At 39.1% G+C, this 25,900-nt stretch overlaps 1 protein-coding gene across 2 annotated transcripts in view; it reads right to left on the bottom strand.

The window, feature by feature from the left end:
* Window positions 1-25,900, bottom strand: part of LOC126162652 (probable multidrug resistance-associated protein lethal(2)03659) — a 481,199-nt gene that overhangs the window by 224,950 nt on the left and 230,349 nt on the right. For both annotated transcript variants that reach the window (XM_049919289.1, XM_049919290.1), the window contains one exon: window positions 13,708-13,994. In XM_049919289.1, the coding sequence (XP_049775246.1) occupies window positions 13,708-13,994 (287 nt within the window). The remainder of the gene's footprint in view (window positions 1-13,707; window positions 13,995-25,900) is intronic.

Genomic DNA, 25,900 nt, shown 5'->3' on the forward strand with positions numbered 1-25,900 from the left:
CCCCCCACCACCTACTCCAGTCCTGTAACCCGGTAGGTGTACACGATCAAAGGCAGAGCCACTTGTGAAAGTACCCACGTGATTTACCAACTGACCTGCCTACACTGTGAAGCTTTCTATGTGGGAATGACCAGCAACAAACTGTCCATTCGCATGAATGTACACAGGCAGACAGTGTTTGTTGGCAATGAGGATCACCCTGTGGCTAAACATGCCTTGGTGCACGGCCAGCACATCTTGGCACAGTGTTACACCGACCGGGTTATCTGGATGCTTCCCACTAACACCAACCTGTCAGAACTTCAGAGATGGGAACTTGCCCTTCAGTATATTCTCTCTTCTCGTTATCCACCAGGCCTCAATCTCCGCTAATTTCAATTTGCCGCTGCTCATACCTCACCTGTCTTTCAACAACATCTTTGCCTCTGTACTTCCACCTTGACTGACATCTCTGCCCAAACTCTTTGCCTTTACAAATGTCTGCTTGTGTCTGTGTATGTGTGGATGGATATGTGTGTGTGTGCGCGAGTGTATACCTGTCCTTTTTTCCCCCTAAGGTAAGTCTTTCCACTCCCGGGATTGGAATGACTCCTTACCCTCTCCCTTAATACCTACAGCCCTTCGTGTTTCCCTCTCCTTCCCTCTTTCCTGATGAAGCAACCGTTGGTTGCGAAAGCTTGAATTTTGTGTGTATGTTTGTGTTTGTTTGTGTGTCTATGGACCTGCCAGTACTTTCGTTTGGTAAGTCACATCATCTTTGTTTTTAGATATAATTATCATTATATGCGCACTCCTGATATTGAGTCTTGCTCAAACAATCTCACATGCAGCTTCAATTTCTATCTCAGTGGATTTGAGTTTCTTGTCTTCTGTGACAAATACCCTGCCTCTATTTCCCATTATCCTATCCTTCTGACACAAACTTAAAAGTTTCCCCAAAAATCTTACTGCCATTAAATTCAGGTTTCAACCAGGTTTCTGTCTGTAGTATTATGTGCACTCCAGTTCTTTGCAGGAGTGCTTCAAACTCTGACATTTTGTTGTGAATGCTTCAGCAGCTAACCACAATTACCTACCTTGGCAGCAGCCTCTGATGTGTAGTGCACATCTGACCTATTTAGGGAGACCCTAAAGTTCTCAATCCTACGGTTCAAGTCCAAGAAGTCACAGCCACGCTTGTCAAAGAGACTTCAAAATCTGTGGTTCAGTATTCCATTTGACTCAGAATCAAAAGGCCACAGTCAGTTCAAGTATGGCCTTGGAGCCCAGATGACAGGTATCATTTGTTAAACATGCACCACAATCTGCAGTTGGCTGAACATTCCATAGAATGCTTCACCCAGGGGGTGCCATACTGCACAAACAGTGACATGATCTTTATACCAGTGTGAGAAGCATTCTCAGAAGTATTTCTTCTCACTGTCTGTTTGTAAGCATGCTTTTTTCATATTGTTCTGATTTATGCTGCCATATCTTCTTTCATATGCAACTAATGTAATCTCAAAACCTTCAACAGTATTAAACAAATTTTAATTAGCAAGTGCCTTGAATTGTGAACTTTTGATGTTATATTCCTTTGCTGTTTTCACATGCTTTTGGACATTTTGTGACTCTCCTTTATAAGTATAATTATCCATTTTTTCTGTTTCCTGTATCATGTATACATCTAATTTCCTACCCCATGTTTTTCTTTTAGCTTCTGGTAAAAGAACATCTACTTCCAAAAAAATCTGAACTGCATGTTATAGAAAATCCTGCATCATAAGACTGAGCCTTCATCATCTACATTTATTCCCCACAAGCCACACTATTGTGTGTGGTAGAGTGTACTTTGTGTCACTGTCACTTCCCTCCTTTACTGCTCTTGTCACAAATGGTGCATGGGAAGAATAATTGTTGGTAAGCCTTCATTTTAGCCTAAATTTCTCAAATTTTCTATTATGGCTATTTTGTGTGACACTACACAAGGAAGCAGTATCTTGGTTGATTCTGATACAAACAGATTTTCTTGGAGTTTTAATAGTGAACCACAATGTGCAGCTCTTCATTGATTCTTAGCAAGATGGAATAGCTCAACCTGCTGCAATTCTATTCCTTAAATAACTTTTTATCTCTGTTTTTCATCATACATAAAATGCATGTAATGTGCACATAAAATTGCCAAATCCTTATACATGAAATATTTCATTTAACTTTATTATTCACTGGATAATTCACCATCAGTTGATGATGATAATAATATGTAGAGATATTTCACTTAAATTATTCCTGTGATCCTTGTGAACATCAGAATTCCCAACCTTTAAGAATTATTTGTTTTAAGACTGACATGACTCATTTAAAATCCCCTTTGAATTTTTTTTTTCCTGAAAACTTAATAGTTCATAAGTTATCTGTATTAAAAATGTTGTGTTCTAGAATGTTCCAGTCTTAAAATGTTTTCACATCAAAATTCTACTGTTATAGTTTTGTAGTCATCATTTTTATAATTTCAAATATATGTAATTTCACTAAAATAACAGGTTAGTTTATAAATATTCAAATTACAAAATTTAACTCTTCAAAAAATTCATGGTGGGCTCTGGAAATCCCTCTTTACATTAAAACTTCCCTCCATATAACATCATGAAACAGTACTTGTTATTTACCATTTTATAACTATACAGCTTTTGTTTTGACAAATTTAATTCATTGCTTACTGCATCTTTTACTTTTTCTATCTTTTTTGTTAAAATCTAAAATATAAGTCTCATATTTTACCACTTTGTGATTTTTGAATTTACAAACCCTCAGGCAACTGGTAACTAGTCATCAATGAGTGCACAACTTATGTTCAGTATTTGGTTTTTATCGTGTAATTTTCAGACACTTGTCATCTGTCAATCACTGTATACAGATTTATGTTAATCAAGCTTTGCCACTTATGAAACTGAGTGGACACTGTGAGACCACTCATAATCCCTGTACCTTACCGATTTGTGTTATGAAATTTATACACACGTCAAAAAAAGTTTTTCATCATCTCGGTTCCAAGATTTCCAGGACCTGAACAGAAAATTGGAATAGAGATCAACTTAAACATCATTTATGCTCATGAAAACCACACATTGCATGTTGTACAACCATGCAGCCAGACCTTCAGAGGTAGTGGTCCAGATTGCTGTACACACCGGTACCTCTAATTCCCCGTAGCACATCCTCTTGCATTGATGCGTGCCCGTATTCGTTGTGGCATACTATTCACAAGTTCAGCAAGGCACTGTTGGTCGAGATCGTCCCACTCCTTAAAGACGATTCAATGTAGATCCCTCAGAATGGTTGGTGGGTCATATCATCCATAAACAGCCCTTTTCAATCTATTCCAGTCATGTCTGATATGGTTATGTTTGGAGAACATGCTGGCCACTCTAGTCGAATGATGTTCTCCTGAAGGAAGTCATTCACAAGATGCACATGATGGAGGCACGAATTGTCGTCCATGAAGACAAATGCCTTGCCAATATGGTTCCATTATCGGTTGGAGGATGGCATTCACATATCACACAGCCTTCCATGACCTCCAGCAGCGTACTTTGGCCCCAAATAATGCCACTTCAAAACATCAGGGAACCTCCACATTGCTGCACTCACTGGATAGTGTTTCTAAGGCATTCAGTCTGACCGGGTTGCCTCCAAACACGTCTCCGATAATTGTCTGGTTGAAGGCATATGCGACACTCATCGGTGAAGAGAATGTGATGCCACTCCTGAGTGGTCAGCATGTTGTTTGGCTCATCTGTAACGTGCTGCATGGTGTCATGGTTGCAAAGATGGACCTCACCATGGACGTCGGGAGTGAAGTTGCGCATCATGCAACCTCCTGCACACAGTTTGAGTCATAAGATGACATACTGTGGCTGCACAAAAAGCATTATTCTACATTGTGACATTGCACTGGAAATGAAATGAGCACATGGTGTCAGTGGCCAGGAGTTCCCAGTTCGGAAGTTCGGCCACCAAGTGTGAGTCTTATTGATTGCGATGCCACATTGGACGACTTGCACGTCAACAGTGGGGATGAAATGATGATGAGGACAGCACTACACCCAGTCCCTGAGGGGAGAAAATCTCCCACCCCAGCCAGGAATAAAACCTGGGCCCCCATGCATGGCATTCCAATGCGCTGACCATTCAGCTATTGAAGTGGACCCAACATGCACTTTTCTCACATGACATACTGAAAGCTTTGGATCAAGGCAGTCAGATAGAAACAATATTTCTTGATTTCCAAACAGCATTTGACTCAGTACCACATCTATGTGTATTATCAAAAGTTCTATCACATGTGATATGAAGTAAAATTTGTAAATGGATTAAGGACTTTTGGTAACGAGGACGCAGCATGTTCTAAGTTTTTACAGAGAGAATTGGTGTGTATGGTGCAATAAATGTGCTGGTCAGTTAAAGAACTGAATGATTTTGTTTCTATACATATTCCTTGTGGCAAACAGTTACTTTCATACCACTAATAACAAATTTCTAGTTCCTGGACATTCATTCTGCTCTTAATTGAGAAATGCATTAGAAGTTGCAAACCGTGCAAGATGTGAAGACTACTATTGCTACTGAAAAACACTCACAACCCTTCAAAGTGCTGGACATGGGGAACAAGAACTTTTTTTCATTTTCACCATGTCTCATGGAAATACACTGACACCTCCAAACTAGGTATAGCCAAAACTACTTGGCTATGAATGACTGGGGCCATCTAGGAATGGTTTTGTAAAAAAGGAACTACAATGATATTGCTGTTTGGGAGACATGGAATGTGTTGAAAGCACCCATCATTCAGAATCACAAAAACTCAACACGTCCAAAGTCTGAATAGTGAGATACCTCTCAGTGAATTAAAAAAGAGAGCCTTAAGGAAAATGTTTGATTTTATGAGTAAGGAAACTAAAACAATAGTTCTCAAGAATTCTGTCAGTCAAGCTGCTTACTGGTAATGATGGAGAGCAATCACTTAGATCTGTTTCATAATATTTCTACTAGAGTTAGATGTTTTCAAAGTTTCTTAATTAAAAAAATGTTAATTCTTTTTCTAAAAAGTTTCTGATGTAGCTTATATTATTCATTTAGATTACAGTTGACATGTGTCATTCACTATTACTATCTAATTATTTATTGTCAATACCACTTTTGTAGTTTTCCAATACAATTTGTCAGGAGACTGACAATCATGCACTTCAAACTACGAAAGGAAGATTTTTAAAAAATGCAGGTAATCTCAAAAATAAACAACACATTGGATCAAACAGAAAAAAGTTTCTATCAATGGGTAGGAGGACTATCTAACATAGATGAAAAATATGTACAAGAATTGGATGACTGTCTTGGATTAGTGGAAGAAAAGTTGAGCATTTAGATACTCTTCAGTTATTTACAGGATATTCTTCAAAGTAAAGCACACATATTAGAAAATGAATTAACAGAGACAAAGGATAATACAGAATATGTTGCAAATAAGAATGTAGAAGAACTGATCAGAAGAGAGATTTGACAGATGACATATCACTGTTCTGTTAGTGCTAATAGGTTACTATTACCTGTTACTACTGCACAAACTGAGGTTATAATCTCAATATATAATTAGGACAGTAAAAAATATACTACCCAATGTTCACATATCAATAACTATCTAAGCTTTGATCTTCCATGCCTTATCTTTATAGTCTCCTGCCACCTCCCAAAGTCTCACTGTCTGGCCACAGAGGAGCATCCCCTTGTAACTCAGTAACCACCAAGACTGGAGCAACTGAATTACATTCTCCTCTACTTCCTCTCATCGTCCCCTGAAATGAGAAAATTCCTTTCCACTAACTATCCTTCCCACCCTTCTCACAGTGGTATTCTGTCATCCACCGAACCTACACAATATACTCATCCATCCCTACACAACCCCTGCTCCCAACCATTTACCACACGGCTCATATCCCTGTAATTGACCTAGATGCAAGACCTGCCCGACACATCCTCCCACCACCACCTACTCCAGTCCAGTCTCAAACATCACCTATCCAATCAAAAGCAGGGCTACCTGTGAAACCAGTCATGTGATCTACAAGCTAAGCTGCAACCACTGTCCTGCATTCTATGTGGACATGACAACCAACAAGCTGTTAGTTCACATGAATGGCCACTGACTAACTGTGGCCAAGAAACGAGTGGACACCCTGTTGCTGAACACATTGCCAAACATGATATCCTTCATTTCAATGACTGCTTCACAGCCTGTGCCATATGGATCCTTCCCACCAACACCAGCTTTTCTGAATTGCGCAGGTAGGAACTTTCCCTGCAATAAATTCTACATTCCCATAACCGTCCTGGCCTCAACCTTAGTTAGTCATTGTCCTCTCCCATCCAGCTCCTTCCCTGTTCCCATTCCAGCGCTACACGGAGCTCATTCCACCATCACACCCAGTCTTTTTGCTTCTCTCCTTTTCTGCTACGCCCCACCCACCTCCCCCCTGCCCTCCATCTAACCTCCTGACTACACATAGCTGCCCTACCCTTTCTCCATCTAATCTGCAAGCTACCTAGCAACACTTCACTGTCCCCCACTCTGACCCTACTATCCCTCCCCCTCCCTGCCCCAGCCTCCTCCTTACCCCCACCCAGTCGTCACTCCCATAATGCACTGGTGCTGCTGCTTGCAGTGTGGCTTCAGTTACCAAAGACTGCAGTCATGTGTGGTGAGTTGCATTTGTGTGTGTGTGTGTGTGTGTGTGTGTGTGTGTGTGTGTGTGTGTGTGTGTGTGTGAGTCTTTTTCTGTGTCTATCTGCGACTCAGCATCTCCACTATATGGTGAGTAGCAACTTTACTTTTCATGATATTGTTACATTCCATAATGGATTTTCAATTGTTTGAAATAATTACATCTGTTTTATCTTTTAACTATTGGACCATGCTAACTCATTTATATGGAGTGACTCCTATAAGGGTACAGGGGGTGGCATGCATGATTTGGTTGAATTAAATTTAGGTATTTTGCCATAAACATTAGAAGGATGAAAATATTCTGTACCCTTGGTTTCTACTAATGATCAACCATATGTGCAATTAATTTTATTACAAATGTAATAATAACTAAATAGGACAAGAATAGTCCAAAGATAAAAACTATTATTCATATGTAGGTGATACTTTATATATGTTCACATATTTGTTTTGTATTTCAGTTATTTGTTGGAGGTACTAGTTGGGCAGTGTGCAAAGGATGGATGGAGTTCAATGGAACAAATCCCTATATCACAGCAGGTGCTGCATGGAGCTACCATCATTGTACAGAGTGCCCAAGAGGATCTTAGAGTATGCCATCCCAATGTAAAAGCATGGATGTGAAAAACAATACTAACAAAAAATTATGATTTATGTGAAACTTTTAGTTTAGTATGCACTTAGCTACTGCTCAAACCAGATATCTGTACTTGCACATATGTAATAAATGTCATCAATACGCAGAAATGAAATAAAGTACATTAATCTACATATGACAGAAGAATAAGAAATCAATAAATCACTATTGATATGGATTTTAGTACTGAAAGTGTTTGAAAGTGAAGATCTAAGTATCAGATGAATAAATTAAGTGAAAGGAGTCCAATGTTGATGTATATTGCACCGTTGCTATTTCTCAAAATTTGGAAAGGAGAAAAGACTCACTGAAAAACTGATGCTTTTCATTTCAATTCCCGTCCTGACAGAATTTCACCTTTCTAAACATGAGTGAGTGTGACAAATACAAACAAAAAGCTGGTTTTAAAAATGTGCAAAGTGTTTTCTTACAACAAACTAACTTCTCCATTTTTTCCAAAATGAATGCCATTGTTTAATAAGATTTGGTCTTTAAACATCTTCTTTAAACTGGGCATAAATACCTTATTTTTTCTCTATGTTTTCTTCTTACATAAATAAACATGTTTCTGCTGCCTAATAATAGTGATAGTACCAGATTAAAATTTTGATATCTCCTGCATTTATTGATTGAAAATTCTGATGAACTGAGATAAATAACTCATACTGACAGGGCCTTTGGTGATTAATTTAATGGAATAATTTTGTTGTCCAGTGTGGATATTTTAGATATTTTGCTTTCTTCATTGCACTGCTTTTCTTTTCATTAGTATGCATACATCCTTAATAATGAAGAAACTCTTTTCAAGAGTATCTTGTAATTAAATTATTTTTTTTAAAAATACAAAACAATAATATTATAAATTTATATATGCTGAAGTGCAGGGATGGATGAATGTAAGGAGTTCTGAGAGTATTTAATTAACAGCCATTTGTGTAAAATCTGAGTGTGAAGAGGGAGAAGTCACTACCTTTGTTGTCCAAAGAGAGACTAATTTTTCTTTCTTGGTTACAGGGATCTTCCAATTTAGCATGGGAATGTAAGAGTACTGCATCAGCTACAGTCATGCTCTTTCACCAGCATACACAAGCTGGCAAATCTGACATTCTGGAACCTTTGGTGCACTACAAGCTATTGTTGAGTGGTTGGAGCACTGTCAAGTGAAACTGGCATTGTTCCTGTACGTAATGAGTGGGTATGCAAGTAGGTAGGTGTCTGGAGGTAGAAGTGTTGATCACATCATAAAGATGGGGATCAGTGACAGTAAAAGTTAAAGATAGTGTTGAGAGAAAGAACTGTATTAAAATGCTGAGCAGTTACTAATTAATAATGTTATATATAAAAGTTAATTGGAAGGAGCAAGTGTTAGATTTTCTAGAGTGAGTAGAACTGAATTTACTGATTAGAATTTATATGAATTAATGACCTGTAAGAAACTGCAGTAAGACTTGAAATTGGTATTGATGAAATAATTGAGATCAATTAAATGGTATCTTCTCTGGAATAACAAATTATAAGTGTTTATTACAAAAGTGTTAGTATGGAAATCATTGTTAGGGACATTCATTGCTGGGAACCAATAAACTAAGTTTATATACATGGTGTTATCATTTATAACAGATCCTTATCATGCATAATTACCAAGTTGATGGCCAGTAATTACATGCATGTCATGAGCAATAGGTAGAAAATTTATTTCTGTGTCAGACATGATCTGCTGCAACCCACCTCCCTCAAAAGATTGATTTTGGACAAATGGAATAAACAGCAATATATGTACGATTCAAAAGGTAGAGCTTACAGTGTTCATTACTGAGTGTTGTGCAAAGCATAACTTGTGGAAAACAAGTGCAGAACTATTTGTGGAAGAGTTTAAGACTGGACATATTTTGGCATAAACCTCCATCAAAACCTGCAATGCAAAATGAAGTAGCAGTATGGTGTGAAACAGGCTCTGTAGTAAATAAAACTGTAACTATCTGAATAGTGTGAACATTATAAAATATTGCTTGTGTGAAGGAAATCCTACAAACAAAGTCTAATAAAATCTCAACACCATTTACTTGTACTCATAGGAATTAAGACATTGCAGTGTCAAAACATTATCAAAAAGAATCTGCATCTGTATCCTTACAAATTTACTGTTGTGCATGAGTTAAAGCATGTAGAGTTCTGATGGTTATTTCAGTGTGAAATGCAATCAAGATTTGTGGATCCTCAGTTTTTTCACTTCTTCAGATGAGGCCTGGTTTCTCAGCATATGTGAATTTACAGACCACATGTCATTATATATCAGAAAATTCTCATTAGTACTTTGAAAAGTAGCTGCAAAATCTCATGTTTAGTGTCTGGTGTGAAATGTCTGATGTCCACATAATATAACAATTCTTTCACCAGACTGTTAATGTTAGACAGAATGCCCAGAAACAGTTCAATCCACATGTGGATCAACTTACAGAAAATGAACAACTGTGTGAATATTTTCATCAAGATGGAGCAACACTACACACCACCTTGGCAACCTTATCACAAGGGCACAAGGTGTTTGATGAAGCGAGGACAATCCGCAGAAGCAGTGCAATCTCCTGACCACCTTGACTGCCTGATCTCTCTTCCTGTTATTTTTAGCTGTGGGGCAAATCCTCACACTCATGCAGAGCTACAGCAGAACTCTGAAACTGCTGTTGCTGCTGTCCCTCAAGCAGAGCTGCTACGTGTGCCTCACAATGTGATAAATCAAGCACAGTGCCACATTGATTGCAATGGTTTCCATTTCCAGCCTCTTCTGTGGGTTTATTAACAAGGCTCAATCACACATCAGACTTACTGTAAATATTTTCTGGGCCTGTTTTATTTTAACTACTCTGTACAATCACCCAGCTAATCTGAGATCTCAAATCAAACTATATGTTTCCAGAAACCTTTTCAAGTCTCAAACATCTATGATGTGTATGTGCAGACTGAAGTGATGAATGAAAATTTATACCAAAGCCAGGATTTGAACCAGGATCTCCTGCTCACTAGGCAGGTGTGCTAATCATTACACCTTCACAGGACAGTGGCTTTGTACAACTGCATGAATCACCCTAGCATGCCTCTCTCCTCAGTCCAAACTCCCATACATGCCTCAGTCCACTTTGTATTCCCCCAAATTTGAACAGCATTGCAGAGGCTCTCCAGCTGTACTGGAATAGCACCTCGGCATCAAACAAAATGGACAATCCTGCATGAAGTCCAAGCATAGGTGCTTTAAAGCATTGCAGAAGCTCTCCAGCTGTAGTGGAATAGCACTTCAACACTGAATGCTGGATTTTGGGTAGGATCCCCCATTTCTTTCAGTGCTGAGGTACTAACCCAATATATTTGGAGAACCTCTGCAATGCTGTTTGGGTTTAGGGGTAATACCAAGTGGACTGAGGCGTGAATGGGAATTTGGATTTAAGAAGGAGGCATGCTAGTGTAGTCTGTGTACTTGGGCAAAGGTACCGTGCCATGGTGGTGTAGTGGTTAGTGCATCAGCCTAGTGAACAGGAGATCCTGGTTCAAAGTCCAGCATTAGTACAAATTTTCATTTGTCACTTCAATCTGCATATACAAATCTGAGATCTGTTTATTGCTGCACTATGTAAGCACAACTATCTTCCTACCTTTCTTTATATTACTGCCTTAGATCACTGATTCCACACCCTACTTTAACTGAGTTCATAAATTCATGCCTGTCTGTAACTAGAAAATCTCACATGTTACCCTCATGAGTCAGTACTTTGATTTGAGTCTCCCAGTCAAGTTTCTAGGTTGAAGGTGGCCATTAATACTATAATATGTGTATGATCAGGAAGATTCTAAGTTCAAATATAATATATTTCCTTGAGACAAGAATGCTTCTGTCCATGAATCGGGATGGATTTAGAAAGCACTCATTTTTCCCTTTTCTCACATGATATTCTGCAAGGGTAAGAAGGAGATTCCATATTGCTGGATTTTTGGAAAGAGTTTGACACAGTGCCCAACAGCATACTGTTAATGAAGTAATGGAGCTCATATGTTGTCCTGGCCAGTTAGTGTCAAAAGAGACAAGGGGCATAACATTGAAATTGACATGAAATGGAATGAACACATAAAGTTGTAGAAAAGATGAAGTGTCAACTTTGGCTAATTGGGAGAATTCTAGGACAGACTAGACCACATGTAAAAGAGACCACATATAGAAAACTAGTATGGCCCATTCTTGAGTGATGTTTGAGTGTTTGGGATCTGTGCCAATTCAGACATCAAAGAAATTCAGAGGCATACTGTTAGATTTGTCACGAGTAAGATAAACATACACATATTACAAATGGGAATCCCTCAGGGAAGCTGATATCTTTGCAAATACCTACTGAGAAAATTTAGAAAACTGTCATTTGAGGATAACTTTTGAAACATTCTGCTGCTGCCACTGTATATTTCACGTCAGGACCACAAAGACAAGATAAGAGAAATTAGGGCTTGTATAGAAGTGTAGAGACAGTTATTTTTCCCTTGATTCATTTGCAAGTCTAACAGGAAAGGGAATGACTAGCAATGATGTGAAAACTTGTGGAATATGTATGTAGACCTAGAAATTTTGTCACTGATAAAAAGGTTCTAGTTATTTATCTGGATAGAGAATGTAGCAGCCAAAAGATTATTCTCAGATGGGAAAAATTAAAAAAAATATAGATGTACAAAGCCTGTGTGGGTGACAAATTTGTACTGAAAGGTGTAGTGCATTTATAAGCCATTCATATATTATTTTACACTTTTCCGGTTTCTTTGAACCACTCCAAGTGTATCAAGATAATTCCTTCAAACAGGTTTATTCTGTGACACTACCGTGTTACTCTCCAACTCTTGTCTTAGGGTTAATGTGTTCACTTGCACTGTTTGAATGTCCATGATATTTTGATGAGTAACTTATGAGGGGGCACCCAAAAGAAACAGAACTTTTTTAAACTTATTTATTCACATTTTAGGCATAAACCATCAATTCCCTTCAAAGCACTCTCCACTTGCACTGACACATTTGTCTAATCTTTATTCCATTTTTGAAAACATTGTTTAAATTCATCTTTTCTTATAGTTGACAGTGCTTCCATCATTTTTTTCTTCACCTCAACAACATCAGCAAAACACTTTTCTTTCATGCCTCTTTTCATTCTAGAAAGGAAAAAAATGTCATATGGGGCAAGGTCGGGTGAGAATAGGGGGTGCGAAACAGTGGTCATACCATTTTTGGACAAGAATTATCTTACAGTCAGGGATGTATAAGCAAGGGCACTGTCATGACAGAAAACCAGTTACCCGACTGCCACGCCACAAGTCAGGTCACTTCTGCCACACACTGTTGCACAAGTTTTTCAATACTTCCAAGTAGAAAGGCTAGTCAACTGTCTCACACAGTGGAACAAACTCTGAATGGGCAACTCCTCTCACACAGAAAAACAAATCAACATTGTCTCAATGTTTAATTTCACCTGCCAAGATTTCTTGGAATGAGGTGAACTTGAATTCTTCCACAGGCTTGATTGTTGCTTTGGTTCAGGATTGTAACCATAGCACCAAGCTTCGTCACTTGTGATAATTTCGGTAAAAAAGTTTGAATCATTTCAGAAGTGCATTGAACTCCAAGTCACTTCTGACAACTCCATAATTTCTTCAATGGTCCACTGCAGATCTTTGTTGGTGACTGCATGAATGTTTTCAAGATTTTCATGTGTTCAGGCCATGGAAGGATGACAAGAATGAGGTTTGTCATCAGTTGACATTTCACCATTTTTGAATTGAGGAAACCACTCAAATACTCATGTTTTCCCCAATATCATCACCCTTGTATGCCATTTTTAACATTTCAAGGTCTTCTGTTCCACTTTTTCTGAGCAAAAAATCAAAATTTCACTGTTCACAAAAATTAACCATTGCAAAAATGGCAATCACACAAAACAGTTGTTACTATAAACTCTGTTGAAACTAGTCCTGAGCTTCTTCAGCGATAGCACTCAACTTACTGACTCTGGAATATTCTCTCTATGTGCTCCTAGTGGCAAAAATAAAGCTCTGCTCACCAGAAAATTAGTTTGGTTTCTATTGGGTACCCCCTCGTATTCTCCCACCAAAGATCAATAACTTTGTACATATTCTCAAAAAATCTATTATCCAGTTTTTCATTATCATTAACATGATTTACAATTTGACACTTTTCTTCCATATGGAATTTTTGACCTTCAAATTTGAAAGAAGGTTCAAAAAGACCATGATATATTATTGCAGTAATAGACAGATATATACCCACCTGGCAAGATTAACACGAGCTTTCTGTCCACCACTTAACATGATGCCTCTATCACCAACAAGAGTCTTATCACGGTGTGGGAATGAGTCAAAATCCACCTCCAGTGCACATGCTTTTATCACTTGCCAGTACCTCTCTCTGTCATAAGGTTCACCAAAGAGTATATTTTGTCGAATAGTACCAGCAAACAGCCAGGGTTCTTGTGATGCATATGAAACTTTACCACTTATAGCCAGAGTTCCTGAAGTGGCTGGCAGCTCACCCAGAATAGTCTGTAGTAAGGATGACTAGAAAAAAATTTAAAGCTCAGTTAATGGCAATAACAAGAAAAATAGGCTCACATTAATTAAGTATAATTATTCACTCTTCCCAATTATTTCTCACTTCTATATTATCTATCATCCACCTTTAGTTTTATGATGGGTATCATAAAGATTTAATTGTTGTTGTTGTTGTTGTTATCTTCAGTCCAAAGACTGGTTTGATGCAGCTCTCCATGCTACTCTATCCTGTGCAAGCCTCTTCATCTCCAAGTAACTACTGCGACCTACATCCATCTGAATCTTCTTAGTGTATTTATCTCTTGGCCTCGCTCTACGATTCCCCCCCCCCCCCCCCCCCCTTTCCTTCCAGTACTCAATTGGTGATCCCTTGATGCCTAAGAATATGTCCTACCAACTGATCCCTTCTTCTAGTTAGGTTGAACCACAAATTTCACTTCTTCCCAATTCCATTCAGTACCTCCTCATTAGTTATGTGATCTACCCATCTAATCTTCAGCATTCTTCTGTAGCATCACATTTCAAAAGCTTCATTTCTCTTCTTGTCTAAACTGTTTATAGTCCATGTTTTACTTTCATATTGGGCTACACTCTATACAAATACTTTCAGAAAGGACTTCCTGACACTGAAATCTATATTTGATGTTAACAAATTTCTCTTCTTCAGGAACGCTTTTCTTGCCATTGCCAGTCCACATTTTATATCCTCCCTACTTCGACCATCATCAGTTATTTTGCTTCCCAAATAGCAAAACTCATCTACTACTCTAAGTGACTCATGTCCTAATCTAATTCCCTCAGCACCACCTGATTTAATTCAACTACATTCCATTATTCTCATTTTGCTTTTGTTGATGTTCATATTTCTCTTCCTCCAAGACATTGTCCATTCCGTTCTACTGCTCGGCCATGTTCTTTGCTGTCCCTGACAGAATAACAATGTCATTGGCAAACCTCAAAGTTTTCATTTCTTCTACCTGGAATTTAATTCCTACTTCAAATTTTTCTTTTGTTTCCTTTACTGCCTGCTTAATATACAGGTTGAATAATGTCAGGGATAGGCTACAACCCTGTCTCACTCCCTTCACAACAACTGCTTCCTGTCTGTGTCCCTCAACTCTTGTAGCTGCCATCTGGTTTCTGTATTAGCTGTAAATGGCCTTTTGCTCTCTGTACTTTACCCTTACTACCTATAGAATTTCAAAGAGAGTATTCCAGTCAACATTGCCAAAAGCTTTCTCTAAGTCTACAAATGCTATGAACATAGGTTTGCCTTTCCTTAACCTTTTTCCTATGAGAAGTCGTAGAGTCAATATTGCATTGTGTGTTACTACATTTCTCCAGAATCCAAACTGGTCTTCCCGAAGGTCAGCTGCTACCACTTTTTCCATTCTTCTGTAAAGGATTCATCCTAGTATTTTGCACCCATGACTTATTAAACTGATAGTTTGGTAATTATCACACCTGTCTGCACCTCCTTTCTTTGGAATTAGAATTATTATATTCTTCTTAAAGCATCTTGCTCACCAAACGGATGAGTTTTGTCACGGCTGGCTCTCCCAAGGGTATCAGTAGCTCTAATGGAATGTTTTTTACGTCTGGGGCCTTGTTTCGATTTAAGTCATACAGTGCTTTGTGAAATTCTTCATGCAGTATCATATCTCCCATCTCATCTTCATCTGCATCCTGTTCCATTTCCATAATATTGCCCTCAAGTGCATCTCCTTTGTATAGACCCTCTATATACTCCTTCCACCTTCCTGCTTTTTCTTCTTTACTTAGGACTGGTTTTTCATCTCAGCTCTTGATATTCATACAGGTGCTTCTCTTTCCTCCAAACATCTGTTTAATTTTCCTGTATGCAGCACACATCTTAGCAATAGTGATATATGCTTCTACACCCTTACATTTGTCCGCTATCCCATCCTGCTTAGCCATTTTGCACTTTCAGTTGATTTAATTATCACCTGGAAAAAAGTAACATAATTAATTTTTTGATTGTTTGTGGGTATACAGTACAGCTGCAGTAATGGTTTATATCAATATCCCTGAGCCACAGCACCATAGTACACCAAAAGAGGAGCTAAAACAAAATGTTTCATTCCAGCGATAAAGCGGATTTTCACACAGTAAGCAGAAGGAATGTTGCAACTGTGTCAGACCAATCCAGGTGGGTTCTTCAGCTGTCTGGATTGGGGTGGCACAATTACTAAACTTGTACTACTACCAAAAATGAATTACCACTTGATATCCCACTTTATCAGTGGACTGTGGCATTTTGTTTTAGCTCCTCTACAGGCATGATATGGAACAGCCTCAAGACTGCAGACATGTACCTGCAAACAAAGAAAAAAATTAATTATGTAAATTGATATTTTCTAGATGATAATTTCTTCATAATGTCAGATGCCATAAATATGGCAATGAAGAAAAATATTTAAGAATACCTCAGACTCTGAAACTGAGACTACAATAAAAAATTCCAGAGCAAATTGTATCCCTTTTCAATTTCATTTTCATTTTATTTCCAACTGCAGAACAAATACAAAGAAAAAAAGAAAAATGAATGAACAGAATAAGGATGTATTAGCAAATAAATCTAGTGCAAAAATGAGCAAACTGAAGTCAGGGGCCTGAAACATAATAAGATTTGGCACATTATGCAATGCATCATTAATAGATAGAGGAGTGGGAATTCTGCTGTCATAAGTAATTACATAAATAAAGATTACAAGCAAATTTTAAACATTTCTTGCTATTATAAATATAAGTCTATTTACATTAGTGTAAGCATTAGTGTCATGTGAAATAAGGTAAAACAGTTTAAAAGGTTTATAAATCTTATAGCAACAACAGTTCTAGTGGTAATATAAATTTCTCTCTCACTTGTTTCATTGTATCTAGCAATAAAATCAATTAGTCATGTGTAGTAAGTGTGTATCTTGCTGCAGATCAGTTAAGCAAGATCCGTTTTGTGAAAACAGTCGATTGATGAGGTGAAGGGAATAGGGTGAGCAATAGGTCCCTCCAATGGAATTGTAGGCTAACACAGAAAAACTGGAAAATCAAGGAACAAGAAGCAAAGACTCATGCCCACCAGGCAGAGGTAGAAAACATGTAATTGGAATTATGTCAGCTGAAGGGGGAAAAAATAGAAGGGCTGCTGGTAAAAGGCAGCAAGCAAAATACAAACAGGGAAAAATTTTGTTAGAAAACCTGAAATTCTGTTTCACTTGCTAGCAGAATTAGAGAAGAAAGACCCACATACAGATGAAGAGAAATTTAGGATGCAACAGAACAATGCTAAGAAACTTATAGATAATAAATACTTTTGTATTAAAGGCAATCACTACTGAAGAGCACAGGCATTGAGTTGTCAATTGGCACACACAAAAAGAAAAGAACCGAAAACCCCAGCCCAACATAAGTTTATACAAAGGCCTCATCTTCATCCTCACACCCAAGTTCAACCATGCTGAACATGTCAAAGACCTATGCTTCTTCTCCCAATCCTTATAGTGGAAACAATTTTTTGCCACCAGTCCATCCGACCAAAGCCAACCTAATCCCAACACTGACCTTTGCCTATGCCAGTACATACCATTGTCCAACCATGCCCCTCCCCCTAACAACAAAACTACCCCTAGTTCCCTACCAGGAATTTATTACCTCAAGCTTGGCCTCGCCATCCTTCCTCAGGTTTTTTTCCTAAGAACACTAACCTTTCAGCAGAAGAAACAACAGCCACACACAACCTGGAAAAAGATTCTGGCTTAATCATCATCCCTGCAGACTAAGGCTCCAGTACTGCCATAATGAGTCACAGTAACAACCTGACAGAAGGCCTACACCAATTGTCCAAGTCCTCCACCCGCAACCTCTGCCACAGTGATCCAATTCCAGACGTGCAGCAGTGCCTACTGAAATACATAGGTCCTTCCTAGAACCTTAACACTGAGTCCATCTCCCTCAGCAGCCCAACAACACCCTGCACACCCGCCTTCTACATGCTCTCCAAAATGCACAAACCCAACTCTCCTGGATGTCCTACTGTAGCTGTCTATGGTGCTCTCACTGAAAGAATTTCTGCTCTGTTTGACCAACACCTCCAACCTATTGTCCAAAACCTAGCCTCGCACATCAAAGATAATGACCACTTTCTTCGCCAACTCTGCAGCATCCTTACCCCTTTACCTCCTGGATACCTCTTCGTCACTGTTGATCCCATCTCCCTATACAACATCCTTATGCTCAAGAATTATGACATTTTTGGAAAATGAACATCTCCTCTATAAAAATCAACATGGATTTAGCAAACAGAGATCTTGTGGAACTCAGCTCACTCTGTTTTTCCATGAGATCCACAGCACAGTGGACAATGGCACTCAGGTTGATGCCGTATTCCTTGATTTCAGTAAGGCATCTGACACCATCCCACATTGCTGTTTGATCAAAAAGTACGAGCTTACGGAGTATCGGAGCAGACCTATGATTGATTCCAGACTTTCTTGTAGATAGAACTCAACACATTGGTCTTAACAGAAATAAATTGACAGATGTAAAGGTAATATTCAGAGTACCACAGGGAAGTGTGACAAGACCATTGTTGTTTACAATATATATAAATGACTTAGTAGAAAGTGTCGGATGCTCTTTAAGGCTATTTGCAGATGATGCAGTTGTCTGTACCAAAGTAGCAACGCCAGAAGATAGCAAGAATTTGCAGAATGACCTGCAGAGAATTGATGAATGGTGCAGGCTCTGACAGTTGACCCTAAACATAAATAAATGTAACATATTGCGCATACAAAGGGAAAGAAATCCCCTAGTGTACAGCTACACTATTGATGACAAACAGCTAGAGATAGCGTCTGCCATAAAATATCTAGGTGTAACTATCCAGAGTGACCTTACGTGTAATTACCATATGAAACAGACAGTGGAAAAAGCAGATACCAGACTCAGATTCATCAGAAGAATCTTAAGGAAATGAAACCCATCCATGAAAGAAGTGGCTTACAAGGCACTTGTTCACCTGATTCTTCAGTATTGTTCATCTATCTTGGATCCCTATCAGATAGGACTAATAGAGGAGATAGAGAAGATCCAATGAAGACCAGCGCATTTCATCACAAGTTTGTTTAGCTGATGAGAGAGCATTATGGAGATGCTACACAAACTCCACTGGCAGACGTTGTAAGAGAGGTGTTGTGCATCATGGAGAGATTTACTATTGAAATTTCAGGACATCACTTTTCACTAGGAGTCAGACAACATATTACTTCCCCCTACATACATCTCGCATATTGACCACAAGGAGATAATTCGAGAAATTAGAGCCAATAAAGATGCTTACTGACAATCATTCTTCCCACGCACTATTCACAAGTGTAACAGGGTTGGAGGGATCAGATAGCGGTACTGAAAGTACCCTCTGTCACACACCATAAGGTGGCTTGCGGAATATGATGTAGATCCCTCATGCCCATGGCTTGCTGCATCCTAGTCCATCCCTCTCTCCCAATGTCCTTCAGACTCCAAACAAACCACCTCATTCCTTACACACCTTATAAACTATATCTTTACTTTTGACTACTTTTCCTTTGAAGGGTAAGTATAAAAACAAATCTGCAACACAGCCATGGGCACCCACATTGCACCCTCCAATGACCACCTGTTTATGGGTCATCTAGAGGAAACCTTCCTAGTCTTCCAAAACACCAAACCACTGATCTGCTTCTTGTTTATTAATATGAACTCCAACACCTTCCATCCCATCCACTTCACTTGGTCCTTCCCAACCCAATGTGCCACCTTCATGAATGCTGACCTCCTTCTCCTCTCTCATGGCTCCATCCACAACTCAGTCCACATTAAACTCACCAAGCACCAACAGTACCTGCATTTCATCAGCTGCCATCCCATCCATGCCAAAAAATCTGTGCCATACAGCCTAGCCACCACGGGACAGCATATTTGCAGTGACAATAATGCTCTTGCCCAGTATGCTAAAGACATCAGAAGAGCTAGTCCACAGATTTCCTATGCCATAACTCTATACGGCCCCAAACCTCCCACCAACCTCAAGAATCAGGTACAAAGGAGTACCTCCGTCGTCACCCAATGCCACCCATGACTGGAAAAACTGAACCACATCTGCATCATGGTTCTGATTATCTATCACCATGGCCTCAAATGAGAGACATCGTATCCAAGATTCTTCCCATCCCTTCCAAGGTGGTGTTCCATTGCCCAACCAATCTCCACAACATCCTAGCCTCTCCCTGTGCCACCCCCAATCCCAGCCCCTTGCCACATGGATGATATCCCTGTGGAAGATGGGGTGTACAAAAGACGGTAATTACAATAATGTGTGGAGTACACACATGTACACCTTGCAGGTATCTCTTTAAGCAGCTGTGAATATTAAAAACAGCCTCACAGGACATCTATTCACTTATGAAATTTGTTACCAACAGCCCACCTAAGTTTGAGAGTAAGAGAGCCAGTCATAAGTACCACACTAGAAGGAAAAATGACCTGCACTATCCTTTAATGAATCTAAGTTTGGGTCAGAAAGGGTTGAAATATGCAGCTATAAAACTCTTTGACAATCTACCCATGGAAATAAAATGTCTGACAGATAGCAAAAGTGTTTTTGAGTGTAGGTTAAATGTGTTTCTCATTATCAACTCTTTCTATACCATAGAAGAATTCTAGAGTAGAGATAATTAGTCATTTTTAAGGGAAAAAAATAATTAGTATATGACCAGCATGTAGCAATATAAATATTTTTTTAGCTATAAATAAGTGTTATATGTTTGTTCTGTTGATGCATTCCACATCATAATGTTTATTGTGAATTTCATCTGTTGTGGGACTAGTTGTATTTACTTAATTGCAACATAAAAACACACCGTAACTCATACGACTCCTTTACTAGAAAATTAAACAACAGAACAGCATAAAAACAAATGAGGAAATATAAGTCGGAGACTGTGCCAGATATAATAATTACAAATGGCAATCACTCACACACAGCATTACACTGCACGTAACACCACTCCCCCCTTAGTGTCAACAGTACTTTTTGTTGAAATGGACATGTCGTCTACACAGGGTTACAACAGGTCATGCACAGGCTGCTGCTGATGTATTAGAGGTAGCCTCAGATGTCTGTTGAGGCTGACCTGTGACGTGCAGTGGAGTGGCTGGAGCTTCGGTCACGTCCTTAGTGTGTGTAGATGTGTCCGTACCAGTGTAGGGAGGGCGGAAATCTGGTTTGAGCCTGTCGACGGAGATGGTGGTTGGTGTACCCATCACATCAACATTGACTGTCTTGTCCTCCCTACTGATGACATGATAAGGTCCGTCGTAGGGTGGCTGCAGTGGCCTGCGTACTGCGTCATGCTGTAGGGAGACATATTGGCTTTCCTGTAGCTCGTCAAACACAAATGGGCGACGGGTCTGCTGATCCCTTGAAGCAATGGGGTGTAGTTGCCAGATTTGTGTATGATGCTTTTGTGCAAAATCTGAAGTGTCAATGCCATTGTCTGGCACATTAGCAAAGAACCTGCCGGGAAGTCGTATCGTCTGGCCATAAACAAGCTCTGCTGCTGTGGCGTTCAGGTCTTCTTTCAGCAACACACAGAGACCCAGGAGGACAATGGGCAACATCTCTGTCCACCAATGTGAGTTGTGACAATGAAGCGACACTTTCAGTTGGCGGTGCATGCATTCAATTAAACCATTTGCGGATGGGTGGTAAGCTGTAGTTCTAATGTGCCTTGCATCCAGTACGATAGAGAGTGCTTTGAACAAATATGACTCAAACTGTCTTCCTTGGTCTGTTGTGATTCGTAATGGCACTCCTAAATATGTGATCTATCCCCTGAAGAATGCAGTCACGACAGTTTCGGCAGTGATGTCAGCGATTGGGAACACCTCGGGCCAGCATGTAAAATGATCGATGGCTGTAAGACAGTAGGTGTATCCTTCCGATGGTGAGGGAGGTCCTACTAGGTCTAGGCGGACATGATCAAATCTCTGAATTGGAGGAATAAATGTGCCAAGAGGTGACCTAACATGCCAGCTAACTTTATTCTGTTGACAGGCCACACATTGTTGCACATATTGCTTGCACTCTTTGTCCATGTGTGGCCAGATAAAAGTTCACTTCACCATTTCTACATCTACACCTACATAGATACCCTGCAAATCACACTTAAGTGCCTGGCAGAGGGTTCATCAAATCACCTTCATAATTCTCTATTATTCCAATCTCGTATCGCGCGCAGAAAGAACGAACACCTATATCTTTCCGTATGAGCTCTGATTTCCCTTATTTTATCATGGTGATTGTTTCTCCCTACATAGGTCAGTGTCAACAAAATATTTTTGCATTCAGAGGAGAAAGTTGGTGATGGGCATTTCATGAGAAGATTCCGTTGCAATGAAAAATGCCTTTCTTTTAATGATGTCCATCCCAAATCCTGTATCATTTCTGTGACACTCTCTCCCATATTTCGCAATAACACAAAACATGCTGCCTTTCCTTGAACTTTTTTGATGTACTCTATCAGTCCTATCTGGTAAGGATCCCACACTGAGCAGCAGTATTCTAAAAGCGGACAGACAAGCGTAGTGTAGGCAGTCTCCTTAGTAGATTTGTTACATTCTCTAAGCATCTTGCCAGTAATAAACCATCTTTGGTTAGCCTTCCCCACAATGTTTTCTATGTTTTCCTTACAATTTAAGTTGTTTGTAATTGTAATACCTAGGTATTTAGTTGAATATACGGCTTTTAGATTAGGCTGATTTATCGTGTAACCAAAGTTTAACGAATTCCATTTAGCACTCACACTTTTCGTTATTTAGGGTCAACTGGCAATTTTCACACCATTCAGATATCTTTTCCAAATTGTTTTGCAATTTGTTTTGATCTTCTGATGACTTTATTAGTTGAAAACCGACAGCGTCATCTGCAAACAACGTAAGACGGGTGCTCAGATTGTTAGGGGATTCAATATTCTGCAATTGACAATGTCAATAGTGTGCCTAGAACACCAAATTTTAAGCAATACCTCTCACCACAGACAATGAAGTGACTGAAGGCCTTCACATAATGCCAGACAGCAGCAGGGTTCGCATAAATTTGTCAGTGCTAACAGAGAAGCAACATTGTGTGAAATAACCACAGAAAACAATGGGGAAAGTGAGACAAATGTATCTTCTAGACAGTGCAGTGTAATATGGCATTGATGGACTATGGAAGCAGAGATCAGACGCAAGTGTCTTCCCTAACTGAATGACATCATATGCAGCGTCTCTGCTGGGTTCATTGTAAGTAGCCTGTTTATGTGTTTGTATGTTGGCAGCGCTGTGTAGTGCTATAGACTGCATTAATATCTCTGACAGCGCTGTGCACCCTCTGTAAGACACACTGTGGCTGGTCGCACTCGCTGTTAGAAGTTAACAGTTAGCAGTGATGGAGGTTAGAAGCAGTGTTAGCACGAGCGGACGGTCTGGACATGTGTCCGTCATGGAGATTTAATATTTGTTGGACATGGATTGTAAAATGTGGGTAATGGAATTATTGATGATTATATAATTTTTGGAACTGGATGTCATGGATGATTATAAAATTTTTGGAAGTGGATGACACATGATTAAGGTAAAATCTGCTAAATACATCATTTGCTCTGCAATAAAATCTTTCCTTTGTTAACCACATGCCTATTAGTAGTTATAGACTACAGTAGTTAGAAGCTTTTCATTTAGCTGGCTGTATACTTGCTGTGTTTGCTGTAGTTTGTGTCATGAAGATTTTCTGTGAGGTAAGTGACTTATGAAATGTATGGGTTATAGTAAGAATTTTTTCTAATTCAGGGCCATTCTTTTGTGTTAATTAATAGTCAGATTTCGTTATCCTGGTATATAGGGGGAAATAAATGAATAAAATAAGTCTGAGTTGTATTTGTCAGGGAAAATTTTGTAGGTCAGTGTTCAAACGATTAAGACAAGCAAAGTGACAGTACATTCAGTTGCACTCAGCAGTTTCAGAAGTTGCATTAATCAATGTAAGTAATAACATAGAATTTTCACTTCTCATTTATTTCAGTTCAGGTAAAACATAAATAAAGAAGTTTCATCATGCTGGTACTGTGAACAGCTGAAAGCAAGGGGAAACTACATACGTAATTTTTCCTGTGGGCATACAACTCTACTGTATGGTTAAATGACGATGGGTAAAATATTCTGGAGGTAAAATAGTCCCCCATTTGGATCTCCGGGTGGGGACCACTCGAAGAGGACATCGTTATCAGGAGAAAGAAAACTGGTGCTCTACAGATCAGAGCTTGGAATGTCAGATCCCTTAATCGGGCAGGTAGGTTAGAAAATTTAAAAACAGAAATGGATAGGTTAAAGTTAGATATAGTGGGAATTAGTGAAGTTCGGTGGCAGGAGGAACAAGACTTCTGGTCAGGTGAATACAGGGTTATAAATACAAAATCAAATAGAGGAAATGCTGGAGTGGGTTTAATAATGAATAAAAAAAAATAGGAGTGCGGGTAAGCTACTACAAACAGCATAATGAACACATTATTGTGGCCGAGATAGACGTGAAGCCCACACCTACTACAGTAGTACAAGTTTACATGCCAACAACCTCTGCAGATGACGAAGATATTGGTGAAATGCATGATGACATAAAAGAAATTATTCAGATAGTGAAGGGAGACAAAAATTTAATAGTCATGGGTGACTGGAATTCGATAGTAGGAAAAGGAAGATAAGGAAATGTAGTGGGTGAATATGGATTGGGAGTAAGAAAATGAAAGAGGAAGGCGCCTGGTAGAATTTTGCACAGAGCATAACTTAATCATAGCTAACACTTGGTTCAAGAATCATAAAAGAAGGTTTATACATGGAAGAAGCCTGGAGATACTGGAAGGTTTCAAGTAGATTATATAATGGTAAGACATACATTTAGGAATTAGGTTTTAAATTATAAGACATTTCCAGGAGCAGATGTGGACTCTGACCACAATCTATTGGCTTCAAACTGTAGATTAAAACTGAAGAAACTGAAAAAAAGTGGGAATTTAAGGAGATGGGGCCTGGATAAACTGACTAAACCAGAGGTAGTACAGAGTTTCATGGTGAGCATAAGGGAATGATGGACAGGAAAGGGGGAAATAAATACAGTAGAAGAAGAATGGGAATCTTTGAGGGATGAAGTAGTGAAGACAGCAGAGGATCAAGTAGGTAAAAAGATGAGGTCTAGTAGAAATCCTTGGGTAACAAAAGAAATATTGAATTTAATTGATGAAAGGAGAAAATATAAAATAGCAGTAAATGAAGCAGGCAAAAAGAAATACAAATATCTCAAAAATGAGATCAACAGGAAGTGCAAAATATCTAAGCAGGGATGGCTAGAGGACAAATGTAAGGATGTAGAGGTATATATCACTAGGGGTAAGATAGATACTACCTACAGGAAAATTAAAGAGACCTTTGGAGAAAAGAGAACCACTTGTATGAATATAAAGAGCTCGGATGGAAACCCAGTTCTGGGCACAGAAGGGAAAGCAGAAAGGTGGAAGGAGTGTATAGAGGGTCTGTACAAGGGTGATGTACTTGAGGACAATATTATGGAAATGGAAGAGGTTGTAGATGAAGATGAAACGGGAGATATGCTACTGCGTGAAGAGTTTGATAGAATATTGAAAGACTTAAGCAGAAACAAGGCCCCAGGAGTAGACAACAGAACTACTGATAGCCTTGGGAGAGCCACCCCTGACAGAACTCTACCATCTGGTGAGCAAGATGTATGAGACAGGCGAAGTACCCTCAGACTTCAAGAAGAATATAATAATTTCAATCCCAAAGAAAGCAGGTGTTGACAGATG

The sequence above is a fragment of the Schistocerca cancellata genome, chromosome 2 (genome assembly GCF_023864275.1).
Source record: "Schistocerca cancellata isolate TAMUIC-IGC-003103 chromosome 2, iqSchCanc2.1, whole genome shotgun sequence".
NCBI classification, from domain to species: Eukaryota; Metazoa; Arthropoda; class Insecta; order Orthoptera; family Acrididae; genus Schistocerca; species Schistocerca cancellata.